This window comes from Scophthalmus maximus, chromosome 3 (genome assembly GCF_022379125.1).
Source record: "Scophthalmus maximus strain ysfricsl-2021 chromosome 3, ASM2237912v1, whole genome shotgun sequence".
Taxonomy (NCBI): domain Eukaryota; kingdom Metazoa; phylum Chordata; class Actinopteri; order Pleuronectiformes; family Scophthalmidae; genus Scophthalmus; species Scophthalmus maximus.
Window position 1 is genome coordinate 3,837,281 of NC_061517.1, and position 23,093 is coordinate 3,860,373.

The following is a 23,093-nucleotide window of genomic DNA, read 5'->3' on the forward strand; positions in this document are numbered from 1 at the left end:
CTTCAGGTTCCAAGAGTTGAGATTGGACAAAAGCAATGGACGTGAACAGGAAATTCGGTTCGGCGTGTCGCTAGTTTGTTGTGTGGATGACGGCGTTGGGCCATCGGGGTGAATCAGCTCAGAGCAGAATTACAGTGTCACGTTGATACCGTATCGTATTGTTACTGTAACAACCCACTCTGCAGCCTGAATGGCACAGCGCTTAGAGCGATATACCGGCCGATATGTTTGAACAATGTAGAAAGAAAAAATAGCATTTATGTTTCTATTTTACGTCAAATAAATCATGTTTTTATTTTCTTTGATTCAAGTTTTATATATTTGGTTGCATTTGTGTTTTCTTTTCATTTATAGTAATTTATGATTAGGTATGAAACAGTAACCAATTTTTAAAAAATTTAATTTATTTTAATTCTGATTGTTTCATGGTGTGTTGTTTTTTTCTTCTGAAGGGTTTATATATCAGTACCGTTATAATTGTGGTCACTTTAACCGTGATGTCAAATTTTCATACCGTTACATCTCTATTTATGATCAAGTAAAGGGTTAAACTTAAATATCAAGCCTCAATGCGGTTTGATAACGACATCTCATCGTGCGATGTATCGCTATTGAAATATCTTGCGCTCCCTTTTATCGATATCGGCATCAGCTCCCAATCCTTATGGGTAGTTTGGAGTTAGGTACATGGATTAGGTTCAGGTGAGCGATGTTTTAGGACACGGCAGAGGAAGGAATTTCAGATAAGAAACTGTAGTTCATGTTTGTTACAACCATCACTTACCAAAACTTAAAGCCTGGGACCATAACGTCCCTTTGATGACTCCCGCTTGTTATTTTTCTTTAGCCTGTTTGTCCGCGTCCGCACATTCATCCCTTCGCCCACAGATGTCGGAACGCACCGTCCATAAAACCTCCTCTTAATGTACCGGTGGCAACAACAATTAGCCTATAGCGAGGAAAATGGCTGCTTCAGCCCATTGTGGATGTCAGACTGTGTGTGTGTGTTTGTGTGTGTGTGTGTGTGTGTGGGTGTGTGTGTGTGTGTGTGTGTGTGTGTGTGTGTGTGTGTGTGTGTGTGTGTGTGTGTGTGTGTGTGTGTGTGTGTGTCTAATGGCCGACTCATCAGCCGCAGCCTCGCTTAGCAGTCGGAGGGGGAAGCTGCATCCATCTTCCCAATTGAGCCTAATGAGATATCGATCACCAAACATGCAGGTCTATCAATATTTCCATAGATTCCTCGGGACTGTCGAGCTCGGTACCGGTTGGTAACGTGATGGATGAAACACGGCACCGGCGTGTACAGTAGGGAATGAGTGGGCAACATAAACATGCTGTTAATGAGCTGCGTCTGACTCTCGTTGTATATCATTTTTTGGGAATGCCTCCAGATCCCTCTGTCTTTTCTTTCCTCACAGCCCACACGAGCGCAGCTACGGCTCGGTGAAGAGCACCGAGCGATGCTCTCTTTGTACATCTCCTCCTCACGTTCCCCTTCACTCACCCGGAATCTTTTCACGGAGACAAAAACGCTGGGTCTGTTTCTATTTTGAGACGATAAGAGAGATGACTCAGTTTACACCGCAATAGATTGTGGATGTAGAAGAAGAAGATGAAATACTAAATGGTGCCGTGGCCTCATCGGGCCTCGAGCGGTCCGATCCCGCAGCGACGAGTCACAGTCACCGATTGGACGCGTGAGTGGCGCTGGTGGTTTTCGACCCCTGGTGTGAACCTTGGGCTTCAAACATGCGCCCTCAGCTGTCGGTCCGAGCCCGCACAGCAACTTAGGGCTGAGGGAAGTTCAAAAACCTCTCTGTGGTGGTTTGAAAATGGAAAACGCTAGTGGATTCCTTCCTTCACATCCCTTCACACACCTCCTCCTGGGGTCCGCATATTCTCACGTGTGTGTGTGTGTGTGTGTGTGTGTGTGTGTGTGTGTGTGTGTGTGTGTGTGTGTGTGCGTGTGCGTGTGTGTGCGCGCGCAGCCCCGTAACACATGCTGCGTTCCATTATACCTCGGAGCACGGCAGCCGGGGTTGTCGTTTCATTACAATCTCGGAACTCAGAATTACTGTACCGACCTCCCGAGTTGGACATTGCGACTGGAACGTGATCCTTCTCTAGTGACGGAAGGAAGGTGATTCTTTTTCTCCCTCCTGTTTTTAAACGCTGAGCTCACAGCTGCAGAGCCGCACTCAGACGGGCCCCCTCTCACACTTTCACTGAAGCCCTGAGGTGTGGTGAGGAGGGAGCGGAGAACACACGCACAAAAAAAGGTTCCCTGTCGCATGCTGTGCATGTTATCGTGCTTATTTGTGTCTCGCAGTGAGTGTACACGTTTTTTTTTTGTTGTCTGTCCGTGTCCGCGAGGGCAACACGCGTCTGTGTGTATGAATGTGTGTATTCATGTATCTGGGTGTCCGTCAAAAGCTCTGCACAGCAGAGACAACGGCGTAATTGCCTGTCGAGAGCAATAGAATAAGGAGCAGGCGTCGGTGGAACGGACCCAGAGGTTTTGTGGCCTCTGCCTCCTTCATCCTCTCCGCTGCACGGCTTCTGCAGCTTCACAGATTTACACTGCACGTTATATATATATATATATATATATATATATATATATATAAATATAAATATACGTTACTGTGCGAGTTCACTTGAACCTCAGAGCTCCGGCTCCCAGCAGCGTAGCCCACACAAACTGCCACGGGAGAGAGCGATATGCTCTCCTTTGCCTTTTTAAAGTCTACGTCGTTGTTGTTGTTTATCCACTGTCCTTTTTATGACTGCATGAAATACCCGCGTCCTTCGCCCTGCAGTGGAAGTTGCACACCGCGGAGAGGAGTAATGACGGAAGTGCAAGCGGCCATTTCAGCACCACGGACAGGGCTCAGAGAGAGCACAGCACCGGGGCTGCGGGCCCCGCCCGCGGCGGCCGCCGCTCCAGGGGAAATAGCTACCGGCTGCTTATTACAGGGGGGAAAAAGCTAAACAACATTTGTGGCGTCAATCTGTGCCTATGCACGGAGGCGTGTACTGTACAACAAAGACATTCAATCTGCGTATCACTTCCTTTAACACCCTCATTTCGCCCGTGCGAGCTGCCTTCACTGCCGGACCCCGCAGGAATTTCAATGACGGAGCGCTGAGCATGTGAAGCTACCGAGTGACTGACAGGTCAGGGCCAGACGGGGGGGGGGGGGGGGTGTATGAGGAAGGCAGGATTCCAGTCAACACTCAGTGGCGTGCACTCCAGCTAATGAGAGAGGCAAAGGGGTCAGCCCTCTAACTACACAGAGATAATGGCCATCTCCTGAAACCATGGCAACAGCACCCATCCTGGCTTCATCTTACTTTCGCCCCACAGAAATTAATTTTATCTACCAAAAAAAAACAAAAAAAACCTCCCTGTGAGGAAAATCAATGCAGGGCTTTTTGTCACTTAATGACCGGCCAGGTTTTTTGTTGTTGTTTTTTTTGCATCTGTACCAACACAGCTCGGAGACATGCATAAGACATTGTACAAAGAAAGGAGCGCTCAATTTGAGATGTGTAGGAAAGGTGTTACTCATGTCGTCTTGAAAGAAAAAGAAGGATGGAGAGAGAGAGAGACGTGGACAAACGGGGGGGGGGGGAGTCAAATGTGTAAAATGAAAAAGCAAAAAGAATTCACAGCGGGAGTAATATTAATAAATGTCACATTTAATGTGTAAAAATACACAGGTCCCATAGTGATGGGTGATGAGTGAAGAAAAAGCAGGTAATACTTTTGCACAAATACTTCTGCAGCGCCCCCACACACACACACACACCCTTCCCAGTGGGAGACTCACTAATTCTACACTTTCCTGCTCTCTAAAATCCCTGGGGAATACTGCGTGTGTGTGTGTGTGTGTGTGTGTGTGTGTGTGTGTGTGTGTGTGTGTGTGTGTGTGTGTGTGTACCTCAGTGCGCTCGTGCCTCTTCATGTGCGTCTGCCAGATATGGCTTGAACTTCTGACAACATAATTACACACGGAGCTGGTGGATGAAGATGTAGCCTTCGAGTCAGTATGTGTGAGAGTGTGTGGTAAAGAGGCATGATACGGGGCCCGAACACACACACACACACACACTACCCCCACCCCCACCCCTCCACACACACACACACACACACACACACACAGTTAGCAGCCAGGAGAGGATGGACAGGGGCTTGTAGTGGCACATCAGCGCCCCGGACAGCGGCTGACCCATCAGAGTCCAATTAGAGCTGCTGTGACCAGACAGCCAGTTAGCCCGGCACTCAGACTGCTGGGTCGGATGAGGACAGAGAGCCTGTGGTGTAATGGGGGCGGCGGACACACACACACACACACACACACTTTTAATAAGGAGGTGGCGGCTGCGTTTTTAATGAGGGATGTGGGGGTGGTGTGTGTGTGTGTGTGTGTGTGTGTGTGTGTGGTACCTGATACACTGTCTGACCGTTAAGGTCTCGTGTGAGTGAAACGCTGTGTCATTTGCACAAGTTACGTCTCTAAGCCTACGCAGTGGTTGAAGGATATGATTCACGTGGCGTCGCGGGTCAACGTCGACATCGCCCCACCGGAAGCAGCGGCTCCACTGCGCCGCACTGGGAACACATCGCTTCCCGCAGGCCGTGATCACACGTACGAGTTTATAAAAAACTTGTTGAGAGCCGCCAGGCCCCAGAAGCCGGCCGTCATTGACGGTGTGAGTGTCGTTAAATGCAATTTCTTCTCTTTTTCCGCGGTGTAATCTATTGTGTAATTGATGTTTTCAAGCAATCAACCCAAACAAAACAACAACCCCCCCCCCCCCCCAAAAACACAGAGCAGCAGCAAATCTTTTTCACATTATGTGATTCAATACGCCATCTGCTTTGCAAACCAGGACAAACGAAAAAAGTCTGGCGATAAACGACACGACTTAGCCAGACGCGAGAGCGATGTCACATTTATAGTCTTGATCGACACAAAACAAACACGTCGATGGACGTGATGGATACAGACGCCACGGAAACCCTGAAAGAAAAAGCCACAAGCATCTGACGTTTTGGATTGCAACTAACGATTCTTACCGTAATTGATCAATCCGTCGATTATTTTCTAGATTAATTGATCAGTCGTTTGGTCCATACAATGGTGAAAAATCTGTTTCCCAAAAACTCCAAGAGGACGTTTTGTTTTGTCCACACGCCAAAGATATTCAGTTTTCTGTCACAGAGGAGCAAAGAAACCAGAAAATATTCACATTTAGGAAGCTGAGATTAGAATTTGGACCTTTTGTTTTCATAAAAACCACTTGAACCGATTAATCGATTATCAAAACAGTTGGCCATTAATTTAGTGATCTATTAATAATCGATGAACTGTTGCAGCTCTACTGACCAGTTCACATGTGTTGAGACAAAGATGCTGGATCAAAAGATGCATGATGTGAATGGGATAATAAGTAATGTTACCTTTAAGGCCAGTCAAACTTCCCCGTCATATTCTTTTGACGAGAGCGAGTCGTCGTTTTTTTTAAACTTTTAATCACAACACAGTTTAATCTTCTTCTAATTTTTTTTCTTCTCAAGACGATGTTCACCGTCAGTGCGTTTGACATTTTTTAATCTCCGTCGTTCCCTCCCCTCTCTTTTAATTTCTACCTCGACGCTGACAATTTGTCCTTCTTAACCTCAACTTAATGTTTGGTGTCGTGTTTTCATTGCAGCACTTATTGTAGCATCAGCGTTCATTCTCTGTCCCCGGAGGGCAACAGCTGTGACACTGAAGCTGCTTTCAGACACTGCGCTCAAGTCCCCGCATTTTCCTGAACTTCTCCCCCCCGGAGGGGGCTGTATGTGAGAGCGGCCGTTGCCCAGAACCTTTCCTGCGCCCCCAGTTGACTCTCTGGAGACTGTCCGAGTGAGTCCACGTGAGAGCGCAGAAGGAAAATCTCAGGCGAGCAAGTGTGTCGATGACATCGTCGTGTCCCGCCTCCCGCGTGCTGTCCCGTGGACCCTCCTGCTGTCGCGAACCGCGTCCAACTCGGACAATCCCCTGCTGCAAACCTTTGGCGGACGTCTTCCTGGAGTTCATGTCTGAGAACGGCTCAAGGCTGAAACCCTGGTTTTCGGATGGCAACAATCTCGAGCATCGCGGAGCGGGACGATGGAACCGGGATCCATAGGTGCAGCCTGTGGAGCCCCCTTTTTCCCCTTCACGATTACCACAATAACTCCAAGTTATTATCTTTTCAAGTTTGGGCAAACCTCCAAAATAGCTACCCCCGCTACTATTGCACCTGCAGCATCTCTTCTCTTTTTCATTTTTATCATGCCGTCGCTTCCTATTATAACTTTTTGTCACTTCTGTAATGACTTTGGCAGCGTCTCTTTTTCCACTTTCAGTTGTGTTCCTCTCTGTAACCCTCTCTGTCTCTGTCCGTCCTTCCGTCTCCTCTCTGCTCAGCTGCTCTCAGAGGAACCGGTGTGAGCGCGCCGATGAGCCGTACCGATTCGCCGCCGCTCTCAACCAGTGTGTGAAGGCTACAGTGTACCCGGACAGCATCGCAGTGTCAGAACCCAGCGTACCTGTAAGTTCACACACACACACACACACATACATACATTAGTATGCACAGTGCGTTCGCACACACACACACACACACACACACACATTAGTATGCACAGTGCATTCGCGCGCACACACACACACACACCTTCACCTTATTTGCACACATCAAAAAAGAAGAATTATCTCCCATCCACATATTTCCCACCGCCCACGCGCCGAAGGAAAAACATTTTAAAATGATCTCACGTTGCAGTTTGCCTCGTCTTGATTGCGGTCGATGCATAAACATTAGACTGGGGAAGGTTCATAAGAGCTCGACGTGGGCGTTTCAGTTGTGCATATGCTCAATTGATAGAGAGCGGCCAATGTGTGTGCCAAGACACGTTTGTGTGGGCGGAAGAGTAGGTGTTAAAGTTGTCCAAAGTGCAGCTGCTGCAGCATTTCCACGTTAAACGGAGCTGAAACACAGGCAGAAAGTCCGAGGTCTGGTGAACGCTGCACATGCGGACGCGCTGTGATTCATTTAGGATCACATATCCAAAAGACAGAAAGGAAAATGCATTTCTCAGTCAGTCAGGTTTTGGCGTGTCAGATTTAGAAAACTCACTAACATTTGTTTTCTGTAGTTGTTAAATGATACGGCTTGAGACGTGACTTTTAGGTGTCGGTCTATCACTTTAACATATTTTTGTAGAAACTAATTCCAGCGGGGCAAAAAACTCCTTGCAACAAGGTCGTGGACTAAAAATGTGAGGATTTATGACAAGAGATGCTGTTTTTCAGACGTAATATTTTTGATATGATGGTATTTAATGGATTCATTGGGGTTTTTCCCCTCTATCTTAAAGGGTCATCTTACTAGTTTAACTTTAGCTCACCCCCCCCCCCCCCCCCACTGTCCGATTTACAAACGCCAGTTCATCGTGTCAGCGGTTATGTTAGTTTCCATGTCAGCCACACCAGCATCAGGGGTCATCTCACCGAACCGTCCCACACACAAAAACACTCACACATTCCACAGAGGCAGACAGCTATCGCCATGACGACACCGTCTCTTCACGTGGGCAACCGGAGAGAGAAAGAGAGACTCAGGGAAAACAATGAAATTACCTCTATTTAAAACTCTGCCACCAATTAGACCAGTCGCTGCTTCCAGCCACCACCACCATCATCATCATCATCGTCATCGTCATCGTCATCATCATCCAGGAGAACAAAAAAGTCAAGAGGCTTCACACTCGGAGACAAGCTTTTCTTTCTGTAGCAGCCTCTGTGCGTGTGTGTGTGTGTGTGTGCGTGTGTGTGTGTGTGTTTGTTGTCTGAGTGTTTATCTGTATACAGTGTGTGTGTGTGTGAGTGTGTGTGTGTGTGTGTGTGTGAGTGTGTGTGTGTGTGTGTGTGTCTCGGTGGAGGGAAAAAAAACCCTCCGAAAAAAACGATGACAGGTAATTAATGTGAGAGGTTACTCGGCGAATCCGACATTGAACAAAAGACACTGATTGCTGTGATTGCCGTAATCAAGGATCTCTGTGACACACCTCGGGGGCGAAGCAACACAAACACGGTGAAGGTAAAACAGGGGGGAGACGAGAGGTCCTCAGCAGCATGGGGGGGTAAAAATAAAAAATCACATCCATCCTCTCAGTGGGTACCAGAGGATACGGCGGCTGACGAGGGAGGCCGTGTAGTCAGCCGCCGAGACAGTCCGCGTCTCTTGAAAGGCGGCCTACAGTTAAGCTGCTCAGCCGCCTCGCCCGTCCCAGTAGCCCCGCGGCGTTTAGCGAGAGGCGGATAAAACAAAGAAGAAAACTTCAAACGGCGTGGCCCCAAAAATAACAGCTAATGGAACAAGGCTTGCGGAATGCCACGGTGATAATTATCCGGGCTGCTTCATTTGGCTGGAGAGCCGGATCACACGTGCGCACGCACACACACACACACACACACACACCCAGCGCGCAGAATACATTTATTTATAGGCAGAGCAGCTGAACGCTTCAGTCCCAGTGTCACTGCTCTCCAGAGAATGACTTCAAACACCTCTGTGTGTGTGTGTGTGTGTGTGTGTGTGTGTGTGTGTGTGTGTGTGTGTGTGTGTGTGTGTGTGTGTGTGTGTGTGGCACATTGCGCATGTGCCGCACATCATGTGTGAGTGTGTGAGTGCAGGTTTCCTTTCCTCTTTTTTTTCTACAAATAGAATTTCCCAAGTGGCCATTTTTCCAATTCCCTTTCATGTAGCTTAGTGCTGTATATGAACCACTGACTGAACAACAGTGTCTGTCTCTGGAATGATATCTTCTGCTCTCAAATGAAAGATTACGATCATCTGAGTCTCATCGTGGCGCCCGATAACGATCCTTTTTTTTTTTTAAGACGCAGCAACATTTCTTGGCAAAATTTGGACAGACCGCTTAACCAACAGCAGCAGAGTGTTCTGTTCTTCATTCTATTTGAAGCCGCTGTCATGTTTCGTCTAACCGAAGATGCTAAGAACAAACGCTTGTGCAACAAGACGATTTGACGCTGATCTCCGAAGGAAACGTTGACATGTGGTCGAAAAAAGCGACCTCCCCGTTTTGACCCACGTTCAAATTGCAGTGTGTGTGTGTGAGTGTGTAACAGACCGTTGTTATGTTCCCCCGCCCCCGTGTGCAGCTGCTGGTGAAGGTGAGCGATGTTCCGGACCTTTCCGCGGGCATCACCTGCTCCTTTGGCAACCTGACAGAGGTGGAGGGGCAGGTCAACGGCGACCAGATACTCTGCGTGTCTCCTGCTGCCAAGGACGTCCCCCTCATCCCCACTGACCAAGGTACGCAAACAGACACACACACACACACACACACACACTTCTTATCGAAGTCTTATCCGATCATGCCCTTCTGCCAAACACAACGTCTTTCGGGTGTCCCCCCCCCCATCCGTCCTCCTTCTCTGAGTGGATAATGCTCATTCTAAAAACATCTCTATTGATTCGGCGCGCGCCTGATTTTTAAGCGGCCGCCCATCTACTCGACGAGCTCCCACGGATCCAGAATCAGCCGTCCGGCTGTGAGGTGTGCTACACACAAGGCCGGGCCCCATTAGGGGCTGATGGACGATCAGGCCGAGCTGCAGCTCAACACATTACCGCCCCCCCCCCCCCCCGATATGGAACGAGGCGATTGGTCTTAACAGGCGCGTTTGAATCAGCAGGTAGGCGTCTTTGAGTAGCCACAGGATACAGGGAGGTGGCGTGCGGTTTGATAAAGTTCGACCTGATGAATACAAAATGATCATGAATGATGGTAATTAATTTCATCAGATCTATAGTTTGATATATAGATAGTGGGGGAGAACATTACACACACACACACACAAAAACCCTACAGTATGATAATCACCTCAAATATGGTATTCATAGAAAATCTCATGACCTTTCAAGCATTCCTCCTCATATTTCCATAAACACACCACACTGACTCTGGCATTCAATTATATTATTACATACATATATGTGTGGGTTATTATGAATTCTGACACCTGTGGTTTGATGGTAAATACCTGTTGTTTGCGAGCCAAGATGGCTGCAGGATGACAAAAACAAACACCCTGAATAATGTATCATGTGCCGTGTGTGTGTGTGTGTGCGTGTGTGTGTAAATGACTGTGTGTTTTGGGGGGTTTGGTAAATCTTCCCATACCAGTGAGCAAATGACAGGCCTGTTTGCCCAGAGCTCCCGTGGGGAGCGGTGCATCAGGCTCTAATATGAATGTTCTCCCCCCAGGTAAATGTCAGCCAATCGCCCCTGTAAGCCCATCCCTTCATCCATCCATCCATTCATCCCTCCATCCATCCATCACGCCATTCCTCTCCATCTCCCCCTCCCTCCTCCCTCTTGACCCCCTTCCTCCATCCTCTCTCGTTGCCTCTCCCAGCGCTGTAGACCTCCAATTTTTTTTTTACTCCACATCCATTATTCCCCCGGAGCCCACTTCCTCCTGACCTCACCGGCAGCCCCCCTCCATCTCCCGTCCCCCTGGCGAGCCGCGCTATCTGCCGCACATCAACGCTGAGCGTTCACCGCGGCGATGGCTTTAGGAGAGGGGAGGAGAGGAAATGAGCTTAAAGGTGAAAGAAGAGGAGGAAATAACAAGAGGAGAAAGTAGATGTTGCAGGATTAAAAACTCTGATGACGTGGAGTTTGGAAATTAAAGGGAAATGTCTGACAGACGCTCGTCTCTACTGAGCGATGGCAAAATCCTGAAGGAGGGGTTTTTTTTTGCGTGGACGGGAACTCTGTACCACTTTGTTTTGCCAGATCTTGTGAGACAAATGTGCAGTGGTAGAAGTCAGATACGAGGCTGCTTCCACGGGCCCGTGTGAAACAAGAGGTGCTGCAGCGAGAACGGGTCGCGGAGGGTCATTGGAGCCTCCTACACACTGAACGTCATCTGAAATTCAGGCTGCTCCGCACACACACACACTGTACAAACACGCACACACACACTCGCGCACACGTATTTATGGAGTCTGTATTCTCGTGGGGGGAGAGAGATAAGAGGCTGTTGCCGCGGAGAACAGAAGCACGGCCAGATCTCTGTTTCGGCGAGAAGATGCGGGCAAAACAAAATGTGATCAGATGAAAAAGGAGTCTGTGTGAAAACTGCAATTTTTTACTCACACATATTCTCCCAAGCAATGTTCCTTTTAATCTGGGTTTGCGGGCGCCGCGTACGGTACGGCGCTGTGCAACCGACAGGCTGCATTCCCAGACGCGCGTGTACGACCGACATCACCGGCTCGCGACGGGGCCGAACTTACAATCCAAGCGTAAGGTTTGATCGTGGTTTCTGTTCCCCCGAGAGAAAAAGGGGGATGATAATGCACACAAGTGTGTAATGAATGTCCCTTCTCTTTCAGACTGGTCCGGCGTTGAGCTGAGGCTGAATTCCAAGGAGACTGGCCAGATGCTAATCAGCACCGAGGTCAAGTTTTACAACTGCAGCGTCCACCAACTGTGAGTTTCTCTCCCTCTCCCTGAATCCATTCATTGTGTTTCAATTAACAACAGCAACGCTCCAGACCTGCCGCCCAAAAACCACTGGATCAATGCTCTGGGAATTAGTTCCTATTTGTCCTGAACCGTAGCCGGGGGCCCCCCGGTCCCTCCAAATAAACCTCCATGTGAAGAGCGATGCGATCCGATTGCTTCCTGCTCCCCGAGCGCCCGTCACAGGAAGTTCTGCTTCCTCTCCAGCGTCCCGCGGTGCCAAACGCACATTCACTCTCCGCCTCCCGGGCCTTCAGCGGAGGGGTTTCATGCTCGTCTTCATGTTCGCCGTCCGTCCAGTCTCTGATTGAGTGACGTCGTGTCGAATCCCCGGCCGGAATCGGAGAGATCTCCGTGTCGCTCGCTCGCTTCCTTTTCCAGTGTGGCAGATTGTGTTTTGTTTGTTCAAAGGCCTCGCTGACTCGGGGGCGGAACTGTTGCATGTCATATTATCCTTTTACTATCCCCACGACATTAAAACAATATGTTATAGCCATTGTTGTTTTTTTTCGCCAGATAAAAGGAGGCAATGTTTTCCTTCATCTCTCTTCGTCTCTCACACAAACATGACAGCAGATACACACACACACACACGCACACACGCTGCCCCATCGCGTCATATTGCTGTCTGCTGTCTGGAAACCAATGTGTGAGTAGCTCAAAAAGCAATTACCGGCTCTCACTTCAGCTCCGTTAATGGGCGGCGACAAACATAGTTATGCACGCAGCGACGAAACACACAAACACACACACACACACACACGCATCCAAACACAGTGAGGATGCAGACGCTTGAAAAGGGCACACGCTCTCTGCGTTGCACACTCCCTGACGCTAACTCGTGCTCTTTCTTTCTTTCCACATCTTACACACATACAGTTAGACACACTATTTGCCTGAAGGTGAATCAGCCCCCTCCTCCATCCTCCATCCTCCCTCCTCCCTCCTCCACGCTTTTGCAGCGATGAATATTTCACACTAAGCATGTTCATGTATGCAGAGCACAGCCTTAATTCGGCGGGAGAGAGGGAGACGGAGAGCCAAGAGAGACTACAACATGCTCTCTGAACATGAATACATAGTGTGGTAAACGCCATCACCATCAATTAAAAGTGTATGTTGTCTCTGCCGTGGCGACGTACAGAGAGTGTAGTCAGCCTGTCACTTCTACTTCCTGCTTTCTGGATCATCCTACTACTGTACTTTGCTGATATCTCCATCCACGTATCGAGTACAGTGCTAGACATGACATGTCCTGCACTTTGCTGAAGTACTCATACACTATTTTATACTTCAACTTGTATACAATTCATTGAAAATATAGGTTTTTTTAATGCGCAAAACCTACAATTAATATTGTCACATGTGGCATAATAATAAAAATGGAATAATATCATATGTAATAATATAACTATTAGTTCTTCGGAAAAATGTGAACAAGGTAAAAGTATTTTTGCACTGTACTTGAGTGAAGTACCCCAATAGTTACACATACACACAAAAAACATACATATTGTGCATTAAAAAATCCTCACACACTCACACACACATAATAGCTGGCGGTGGCAGTAACACTCCAACAATACCTGGCCTAATGGTAATTGCAGGATCAAACGTTGCCAAAGTCTTGTTCGTCCTCATTACTCAAACACTCTTGACTTTTCCCCCCTTCTCCCTCTCCATCTGATTCTGGTAACGGGCGGTTAATACGCTGCCCCCCTCCCGTTCACAAATGACACGCATGCACTTTTAATAAACGGGCGGTTACCAAATATATGCGGGGAGAACTTGGCCCAGGAGGAGCCATCGTGGTGCCGTGCCAAACGCAAGGGCACGACGACAGCAGGTGCCCACTTGGGAGCCAAACTCATTTCCTCTGTGGGCCCCCAACCCCCCCCCCCCCCCCCCCCCCCCCCCCCCCCCCATAACACACTTTGGCAAACTGGCTGCCCCTCCTTGACCGTGTAGCCTTTTCCTGACTCTTACTCTGCGTGTGTGTGTGTGTGTGTGTGTGTGTGTGTGTGTGTGTGTGTGTGTGTCCGTGCAGGTGCCTGTCGTGTGTGAACAGTGCCTTCCGCTGCCACTGGTGCAAGTACCGCAACTTGTGCACCCATGACCCCTCCAGCTGTTCCTTCCAGGAGGGACGAGTCAACGCTTCAGAGGTTGGTGGAACACACACACACACACACACACACACACACACACAGGGGCAAGTTTCCAAGGACAACACTCTCTTTCTTCTCCATCTCTTCTTTACCCTCTCACTCTCCAGCACATTCCCCTCTGTCTGTTTACTCCTTGCCTCTGCGTTGCCCCCGCTCTGTGTCGGGCCTCGGGGCACGTCTTCAGAAGAAAGACAGACATCTGAGCTCGTCTATTTCCGAAACTGGCATTCTCTCATTCAGAGCTCTTGTTCTCTGCAGCAGCAATTAACAGGTCTGTTATCTGCGGAGTCACTGGGCTCAGTGTGTCGTCACCGTGACACAGGATCACTCTGACCGAGTCCATCACGTCTGCTGAACACAACGTGCTTCAAATATGCCCGTGTGTGTAGGCTCCAGTTTGTCCCTGGCTGTGTACACATGGAGTATTTGGGTATTTGATAGTGTGTGATTCTATTTCTTTACCTCTCTAATGGGATTTTCTTGAAATAAAGAATCTACAGGAGCGACCACCACGGGCCTCGCTCTGTATTTGCTATAGGGACTGATACAACTTGATAATTAGATCACTTTTACTTATGTGCCTCTCCCTGTCAATAAGCACCAGTGGTGGATGTTTCATCAGGTTGATCCATCTGACAGGACGCGAGATTTATGATTCATGGATGTGAAAGTCCACGCAGGCGACATCCATACTACGACATTTTTTTTTTTTTTTGACTAAAACGATCTCTGTCCAGGCGAGCACTCGGCTCGCCGGCGGCGGAAAAGCGCCGGGTGTGTTCGTCAGATTTGTTGGCGCTGACGCGTGCTCCCTGCCCTCGTTTCCTCCAGGACTGTCCCCAGCTGGTGCGCTCCGAGGAGATCCTGATCCCAGCGGGGGAGGTGAAGCCCATCACCCTGAAGGCCAGGAACCTGCCACAGCCGCAGTCTGGCCAGCGGGGCTACGAGTGTGTCCTCCACATCCAGGGCGTCAGCCACAGAGTCACCGCCCTGCGCTTCAACAGCTCCAGCGTGCAGTGCCAGAACAGCTCGGTGGGTTTGGTGGCACTCGCCCAGAACGTGCCAGATTTAGGGTGTAATTGGCCGTGCATGAATTGTGTGTGTGTGTGTGTGTGTGTGTGCGTGTGTGTGTAGCTCAGTGTTTGTGTTATAGTCATTTAATCAGTGGAGACATACAGTAGTAGGTGCATCTTAGGGATTAACTCTGGGGAAGACTGCAGCGGTCTATATTGTTTATTCTCATTCTCAGTGGAAACACAAATAGACACATTTTACTCTTTGTCTTCCTCTCTCTCTCTCTCGCACACGCACACGCACACGCACACACACAGTCGCACAATAAAAGTCAGGCAGGGATTAAGGGCACGGGAGGCAGTCAAGGACAGCATCTCTAAAGATCACGGGGGAAACTCGAGCCTTTTGCCCAGCGCGCCCATTTCTCGTGGTATCCCACTTTGTCGGCTCTCTGATGATGAGGTGACGTGAGTTTGGGGTAACGTCGGAGAAGGACATCGCGCTCCATCTGCGACGACTCCCGGGGATTGTAAATCCCCAAACCTCCCATTTAGGCCGTCCTCTCTTTCTTGGTCTCGTTTCCAACCGCACTCACCATCTCCCCGTCTCCTCTTCTTCTTCTTCCTCGTCGTCGTCGTCCTCGGCCTCCAGTATCTGTACGAGGGAATGAAAATCAGTGAGCTGCCTGTGGATTTCTCAGTGGTGTGGAACGGCAACTTCATTATCGATAACCCAGAGAACATCCAAGGTAAGAAACAGGAGATGCTGAAGACGCAGTCAGATATTGTTTTTCCAGACAAGTGTGTGTGTGTGTGTTTCTATTCATACCGTATGTTAATCACGAAATATATGTTATTGGAGGGGTTTTTTAAAGAAGAGAGAGCCTGTGGGGATATTTTACTCACAGCGGCGCGTACAATCTGTGTTTACTGAAATAAGAACAACCTCCAAATACTCGGGTAGCTTTGTCGGTTGTCGTGTGTTCACTGTTTACCTCCTCACACTCCCCACAGTGCACCTCTACAAGTGTGCGGCCCAGCGCGACAGCTGCGGCATGTGTCTGAAGGCGGAGAGGAAGTTCCAGTGTGGCTGGTGCAGCGGCGAGGGGAGGTGCACCCTGCGGCACCACTGCCCTCCCATCAACCCTTACACCACCCGCTGGCTGAACCTGTCCAGCAAGAATGTCAAGTGCACCAACCCACGCATCACTGAGGTCAGTACCCATAATCCTCTTGTTTGCCCGTCCCCGCAACCGCCCCCACGCGGATCGAAGTTCGCAATCAATGTGCAATGATCTCGTCCGACTCCTTCCCAGAGCCGGTGCACACAGCTGAATCTGAAGGACGATGCTTAGAATTCGAAAAATTCCGCTCACAACTTCCAACGGACAATATCACTGGTTATGTTGGCTTGTCGTGACATAGAGTACATTATTATAGACCTGCTTCTAAAGCTCACTAAACTCAGATTAAACACGACATGCTTAGTTTTGGGAAACATTTAAACGACGGTTGCACAGAGACGAGTTGGAAATGTCTGATTTGCATTGAAGAGGCTATTGCACGAGAAGAAGAAGCTGTGCTTGTTCCCCGCGGCAACACTAATGGCCTTCCCTAGAACCTTAACCTTAACCATCAGAACTAAATGCCTAATCCCAACCTTTACCCTAAACCTAATTCTAACCCTAAAAACAAGTGTTAACTCTCAAACAGAAATGAAATTGCGAGGACCGGTCAAAATGTCCTCACATTGATGGTTTGGAACCAAAATTGGCCCCCATAGCTATGGAAAGACAATCGACAATTACACAAACATACACAAGGTACAAAGGCCTGTCTCCCCTTTGCGACTGTGTGCACTGATGCCTGGGCATAGATTTTTTTTTGTATGTCTGTTGTAATTACAGCGTTTTTAATTTAACTTTGGCTTCCAGCGTTTGTTGAAACAAAACTATATTTATAAAAACAGGCAACCACTTTGAATAAGTAAGAATGCAAAACCTGTTGTAGGTAGTAATCTCTAGTTATTCATGAAGACAGCACACAGATGTGTGTGTGTCTCCCAGACATTAAACACAGCACAACCCAATACCTTAACACCCCCCCCCCCCCCCCCCCCCCCCCCACACACACACACACACACACACACACACACACACACACACACACACACACACACACACACACAGACACACCTCACCAACACTAGGGTCACGACCTGGAAATGCTTATTTGTTTTGCTATAAGTGGCCCTTTGCTTATTCAGGCCTTCGTCCGCTGGATTTCGCTGTCACCCGGGGGAGTCAGGCCGGGACGACATGCTATTTAATTAGGCTCGGTAACGCACCAGTGCATTGTGGCTAACTAACCAGACGCCCTCTCCTCCTCCTCCTCCTCCTCCCCCACCACCACACACTCACATCTAGCTGCAGCCAAATAAAAAAGTGAAGTTAACAACTTGGTTAATTGATTTGCCACACTGGACGCAGATAAGCCAGAAAAAGACGAGCAGGATGGAAAAAGAAGCCCCCCCCCCCCCATCCGTCTATCCCCTGCTCCTCTTCCCTCCTTGTGTGCCTCTCTCTCTCTCTCTCTACATCACCTTCTCTCACTCATCAGAGCCATTATGCTCTCAGTTTGTCATTTTATGGCACATGAAATGGGCCATCCAGGAGGACACACCTAATCCCCCCTATCTGTTATGATCGCGGCGCTTGATTGCCGAGGCCACCGGCAGCACATCCAGGCTCATCAATGTTGGCGGAGTGGCAGATCTCAGTGTGCCTCGCTCCGCAAACATTGAGGGAGATTTACAGGGGAAAAGCCTTTAACTTCGACATCACGGGGAGACTATCGGTATTCAATGTTTGAATGTCTCATAAAATGTGTAAATGGTTCATTTTCATGTATCAGATGAACAATGCAACGGGAAGTGAGCGTACTGCAAGTGCAGAATACCAGTGCTCATTTTATATATCATTTCCAGAAGAGCTACTATACCAATGAACATTTCCGACTTTTGTCAAATATCTACAGTAACGATTTTCTGTGTCAGTTTGTTTGGAATCTGACTTGCAGACGCACAGTCAACAATCAGGCCAAAAAAAACAAAAAATCATTATACTGTATACCCGAGGCAAAGAGATGTCAATTTGTTCACCTGCAACACCCCTGTATACTGAGGCAGAGATGTTCCCCTGAGTGGAAACAACTTACTTCCAAAGCTCCTTACAACCACAAACAGTGATACAGTGTGTGTGTGAGTGTGTGTGTGTGTGTGTGTGTGTGTGTGCGTGTGTGCGCCACAGATCGATGCAACAAGTTGTAGATGGAGCTGTCAAAAGGCACTCTGGGAAATAGTAGCAAAAACTCATACTGGTTTAGAGGCAGACAATGTAAAAAGCCAAGAAGAGTAATTTTCTACACAAATACAATTATTATGAATGATGCCTGGAATGCTTCAAACATACAGTGACTGGTGATAATTGACAGAGTCGCGGGGTTAATCTTCCCTGTAAGTTTGAGAGATTACTAATGGTGAGAGCGTGAGTGAGGTAAAGTGAGGTGAGAGAGAGAGAGACCAAAGGACGGAGCGGAGGAACTGAACGCGGAGGGGGCGGGGGGTCATTTGGATGCGTCACATGAGCACGAACTTAACTCACAGACGTTTCTCCTCCTCATCGCCGGGTTAAGTCAGCGTTGCCCATCCCCCCCCCGCCCCTTTTTTTTTTTCCCTTCTGTGATTACATTTTCTTTAAGAAGCCCGCTCCCCCCCCCCCCCCCCCCCCCCCCCCCCCCCCCCCCCCCCCGGGTGGGCTGAATTTATTAATAAATCTGATTTTGATTGTATGCACCAAAGCCCCCATCACGAGGTTGATTTGTATACATACTAGCGCATTAGTAGATGTGCCTACCAAAAGATAGGCCCTCTTGAATAATGAATGTTTCCATTAAGTGCCACGGTGCCTCCCACCGTCGGCCATTAATATTGAAGAGATGTAAGCCCCGGCTAACAGCAGAGGGAGCGACATCAAATGAAGCTGCGAGTCGAGAGGAGCGTATGAAAGGCGTCTCCTCAGTAGGCTTTGGCCGAGGCCGTGGTGCGTGCGAGTGTGCGGAACAGTGAAAAAAGAAAAGGAAAAAAAGAGGCGTCTCCGCCTCCCAGCGACAGTCGAGCAGATCGAGCCGTTGCCTTGAGGAAAGACGAAAAGTGTAGGATTCCCCTCGCACAGTGTACGCAGGCTTATTGTTGATATTGCGAGCACCGCGGGGGGACGGCGGGCCTGTCAGTCAGTATTACAGTACAACTCAACTCTCCTCACTGCTGTAACCCTGGGAGATCGGCCGTACACTACAGCGTGTGTGCTACGGGGCCCTTCGTTGAAGCAGCCAGTCGAAGAAGGATCTCACGTCAGGCCCCGTGCATGTTGACCAGCGCCATCGGCCTCAGGAAAAAGTGTAAGTCTGGGTCCCGGAAGAGAAAAAGAAAGAGATTAGAAAACAAACCAAGGGAAAACAACTGCCTGAATACAGTAGGGGTTAGCCAGAAAGTTAATATTAGAAACACACACACACAGTATCATAAATGAATAAGCATCATAGCTGCGGGGGCCTCACTGCTTATGTATAGGGCCCAGAATTTGGTGCTACACCCCTGCCCATACCCCACACATGTACCTTGCAATAGGCTGAAATGGCCTGCTCAAACACATTACATCATGTACACTCAGTAAATAATCAACCATGATTTCTTTTTCTTTTTTTTTTTCAATCATCAAGACCCCGCGCCGTATCTCTTGGCCAACTACAAGGCATTTAAGACTCCATAAAGTATTTGGGGTGTAGTTTGTTCGGGAACGAGTGATCAGCGAGGGGTTTAATCAAGTCCATTAAATGCTGCTCACAATTAAATGTGACATGCTCGAATTAGTCTGAGCCGAGTCCAAAGACAAAGAGATTAGCCGCGAGCGCCGAAAAGAAATTTGTCTCGGGGCCCGTTTCGCTTTTCAAAAGCACAATGTCCGAGTGGAGAGACAGGCAGCGGCGTGATGCGTTGTGTAATTCTGCAGAAAGCATTGACGTGATTAAATCCTTAATGTGTGTGTTAAAGGTTGAGGATAAAGAATACACGGTGGAAATGCTGATATTGTATTTTCCCACAGTAGATGGGGCGACGAGACGTCACTGTCGCTGAACAGTGTCGGAGAAGGAGCTCGGCCAGCCGCTGTGCCGAGTTCAGCCTCGGCTGCATCCGCACCATTACTCCAGCTGAATAAGTCAACACCAAGCTGCCAGACGTCCCCGGGCTGTTTCCCATTGAACAGTCTCCACATTTTTATTTTATTTCCCCCCCCCCCCCGTTTTGGTCGGACTCGCAGACTCCGTCTCTCGGATGACAACGGCTCCATTCTCAGTTCAGGGTTATCCTCGCCCCTTCTTTGGTGTTGTTGCCCGAAAATCCCTGCACAGTGTCTTGAGGAGAAATGTGGAAGTGGGCGGCCAATACTCTGATCCCCTGAAGCTGCGGGGAGACAGATTACGCCAGAGAGACTACAAGAGTGCGACGCGCGCGCTGACGGGCTGTTTGCTGGGAATTACCCTCTATTGACAGTGTGACAATGCCAGGCGGGCGGCAGCGCTGCTCCCAAAAGGATTACACAGGGAGCATGGCATGGCAGCGCTGGGGGATGGGAGGGGAAGTAAGGGGCGGCAGGGTGTTCGTGCATGTCCAACGAGGCTTCCTCTTCCCCTTCCCCTCTGAAGAGTCCGTGTGATAAGGCAAACAAGCGAGCCGGGTTGCTCAGAGGGAGGAGGAGGAGGAGGAGGAGGACGCGTCACCCCGCCGCGGGGAGACGAGATGGTGAAAGACAAGCGAGCAAAAGAAGGGAAAGGAGACGTGAAGAGCGGGATGCGGCGTTTTTTTGAAAACATGAAGACGCACTGCACTCCGCCCCACTCTGAAGATGATCTACTGTACGTGACTGCGGCAGCTTCCCCTCTGGTTTGTAAAGGTCACTAGGATCTGGTTTACATATCAGGGGTGGACGGACGGGGGGCCGTCCCGGAGCCTTTAGCGGGCCCACCGTGCCTCTCGCCTGTCGTCCATCACGGGCCGATGGGACTGGTCAGAGTGGCGTCCACATTCCCTCCGCTGCTCATCCCTTACTTTTTTTATCTGCCCCTCTTTTTTTTCATTCTCGCTCATGGTCTCCATCACCCTCCTCCTCCTCCTCTGTCTTCTTCTCTCTCAGGCCCGTACTTTGCTTATGTAACCATCACCAAGTCTACTCAAATAGCTGCTGCCAGTGCCTGACATGGATATATTTAGCCATTATGTTTTACCCCCCCCCCCCCACAATACCCCGCATGCCCAAGCAGTGCTAAAAGATTCATGTATTCAGACCCCTCAGGCGGTGCAGTGACACACTTACTTTACATCCAGAGCAATTAATGTCCACTGAATCTAGATTACAATGCCGGCGTCCCACAGGGAAGCTGCGGTGCCCTCGCGGGTGTCGCGGGAGTAGATTGGAGGGAGGGATGAGTGAGCCGCACCTATGGAAGGGTCGCCCTCACATGGGGCTTCTGCAGCTCAGTAAGTGGGCACAACTGGCTGTTGGTTTTATCCCCCTCTGCTCGCCTGGCAGGTAATAGCATATTGATTGTTTACACAGCAGCTCCACACAGCAGAGTGACAGTCACCTCCTCGTTCTCAGTCTCCTTTATCTCTCCGTCCACCAAACACTGTTGTCTGCTCCCTTGGTCTTTATCTCCCTCCTCCTCCCCCTCCTGTTAAAGGGCTGGACGGTGGCCAGTTCGGGAGCCTCGACGGGGCTCTGCAGCTCAGAAGGCAGCGTGCCACCCTGTGCCAAGGTCACGCTGGGCCGCCATATTGTATTTTATGAAAAGGTGGTCTGCACTTAGCATTAATACGGCCCCTTGTTAGATTTATTATCCGTGGCAACAGCAGTCGATTTTTGGGGGCAGGCATATCCAGAATGTTAATAACCCCTTCCCGTGTTTTTTTGCGTTGTGAGGATTTACTAGTTGCAGAGTCTACAGGGAGGAGTTGCAGGAGAAAATCAAATTAATTCAAACTGTGGTCTCCATGTGTTGTTTGTGTTCGTGTATGAATGTGATGCCATATTCAAGCAGAAAAGTATGTGCAATTAGCTGCGGTTGTGATTAGAGCACGGTCTCGGCACAATGAGTCATGGCGTGTTCTGACATTCTGCGGACGCAGGCGTGGGGAGCGTTCTTAATTGCTTTTACAGCCACCTGGACCGAAAGAGCACATTTACCCTTGAGCATCCGCGGGAAAAACTGTGGGCATTTATAATTTCTATAAGACGCGTCCATAACTGAGGCGAAAAAACACAGGCTTTCAATGTCACTTTCTCCCTGACTTTGAACGTTTTTTCCTTTGTCCCGTAGGTGACCCCGGTGGCCGGACCCCCGGAGGGAGGCACGCGTGTGACCATCCACGGCACGAACCTCGGCCTGGCCTTTTCAGACATGGTGGGAAACGTGGAGGTGGCGGGGGTGAGGTGTGCCCCCGTGGAGGAGGGCTACATCATAGCTGAACAGTAAGAGAAGAAAAAAAACCTACACAATATATATATATACCTACTCCAAATATAAATCAGTATATTCTTCTTTCATGTTTATAGTTGAGGAAAGGTTTGTCATATATTCACAATGCAGCCGATTACATCATTTTGCAAACAATACACTTTGCTAGTCAAATCTCGTGAGAGGAAAATACAGAGCTTCAGTTATAATAAACATAAAGAAAATCATAAACACACAATGCTGTGCATGTGGACTGGGGTTTTGATATATTATGTGTGGGGTGTGTGCTTTCCCCTCCATCACCGCCTTAATGAAGGCTGGAGCAGGTCCAGACAGTCTGGCCCCGACTGGGTTGTGTCCCCCGCCCCCCCCGCAGCACATGAGCTCCCACTTCTCTCTCCCTCTGCTGCTCGTCTAGTCGACAACAATCCCCTAACAGCTGTGTGTGTTTACTTCTGTTTACCTCCCTAATTGTCCCACGCTGTGCATACATCCCGTTAAAGCCCGTCCTGCTCACCCCGAACTAATGAAACGTGGCCCGGCGCTTCGCTACTCGCCCGTCTCCCCCGCGGCACAGACGGGGGAACTCTGCGGCCTTGTGGTTGTTTAACCTCCTCAGGTGATGCAGGGTCCCGCAAGGGGAAAAAAGATGGGATGTAAACACACATACATACTGCTGGGACATGCATTACACATAATATATATTATGTTATTTGGACTGGGATTACGCTGGATTGTCGATGGCTA

The 23,093-nt window shown here is 49.1% G+C and overlaps 1 protein-coding gene across 3 annotated transcripts in view; it reads left to right on the top strand.

The window, feature by feature from the left end:
• The window catches only part of plxna2 (plexin A2), a 173,173-nt gene that overhangs the window by 100,924 nt on the left and 49,156 nt on the right, over positions 1 to 23,093 (top strand). For 2 of the 3 annotated variants that reach the window (XM_035645035.2, XM_035645036.2), the window contains 8 exons: positions 6,462 to 6,585; positions 9,222 to 9,375; positions 11,467 to 11,563; positions 13,644 to 13,758; positions 14,593 to 14,793; positions 15,427 to 15,523; positions 15,789 to 15,988; positions 22,209 to 22,360. In XM_035645035.2, the coding sequence (XP_035500928.2) occupies positions 6,462 to 6,585; positions 9,222 to 9,375; positions 11,467 to 11,563; positions 13,644 to 13,758; positions 14,593 to 14,793; positions 15,427 to 15,523; positions 15,789 to 15,988; positions 22,209 to 22,360 (1,140 nt within the window). Of the gene's footprint in view, positions 1 to 6,461; positions 6,586 to 9,221; positions 9,376 to 10,330; positions 11,430 to 11,466; positions 11,564 to 13,643; positions 13,759 to 14,592; positions 14,794 to 15,426; positions 15,524 to 15,788; positions 15,989 to 22,208; positions 22,361 to 23,093 lie in introns of those variants that run through there. The other variant, XM_047330757.1, reaches the window with a different exon arrangement.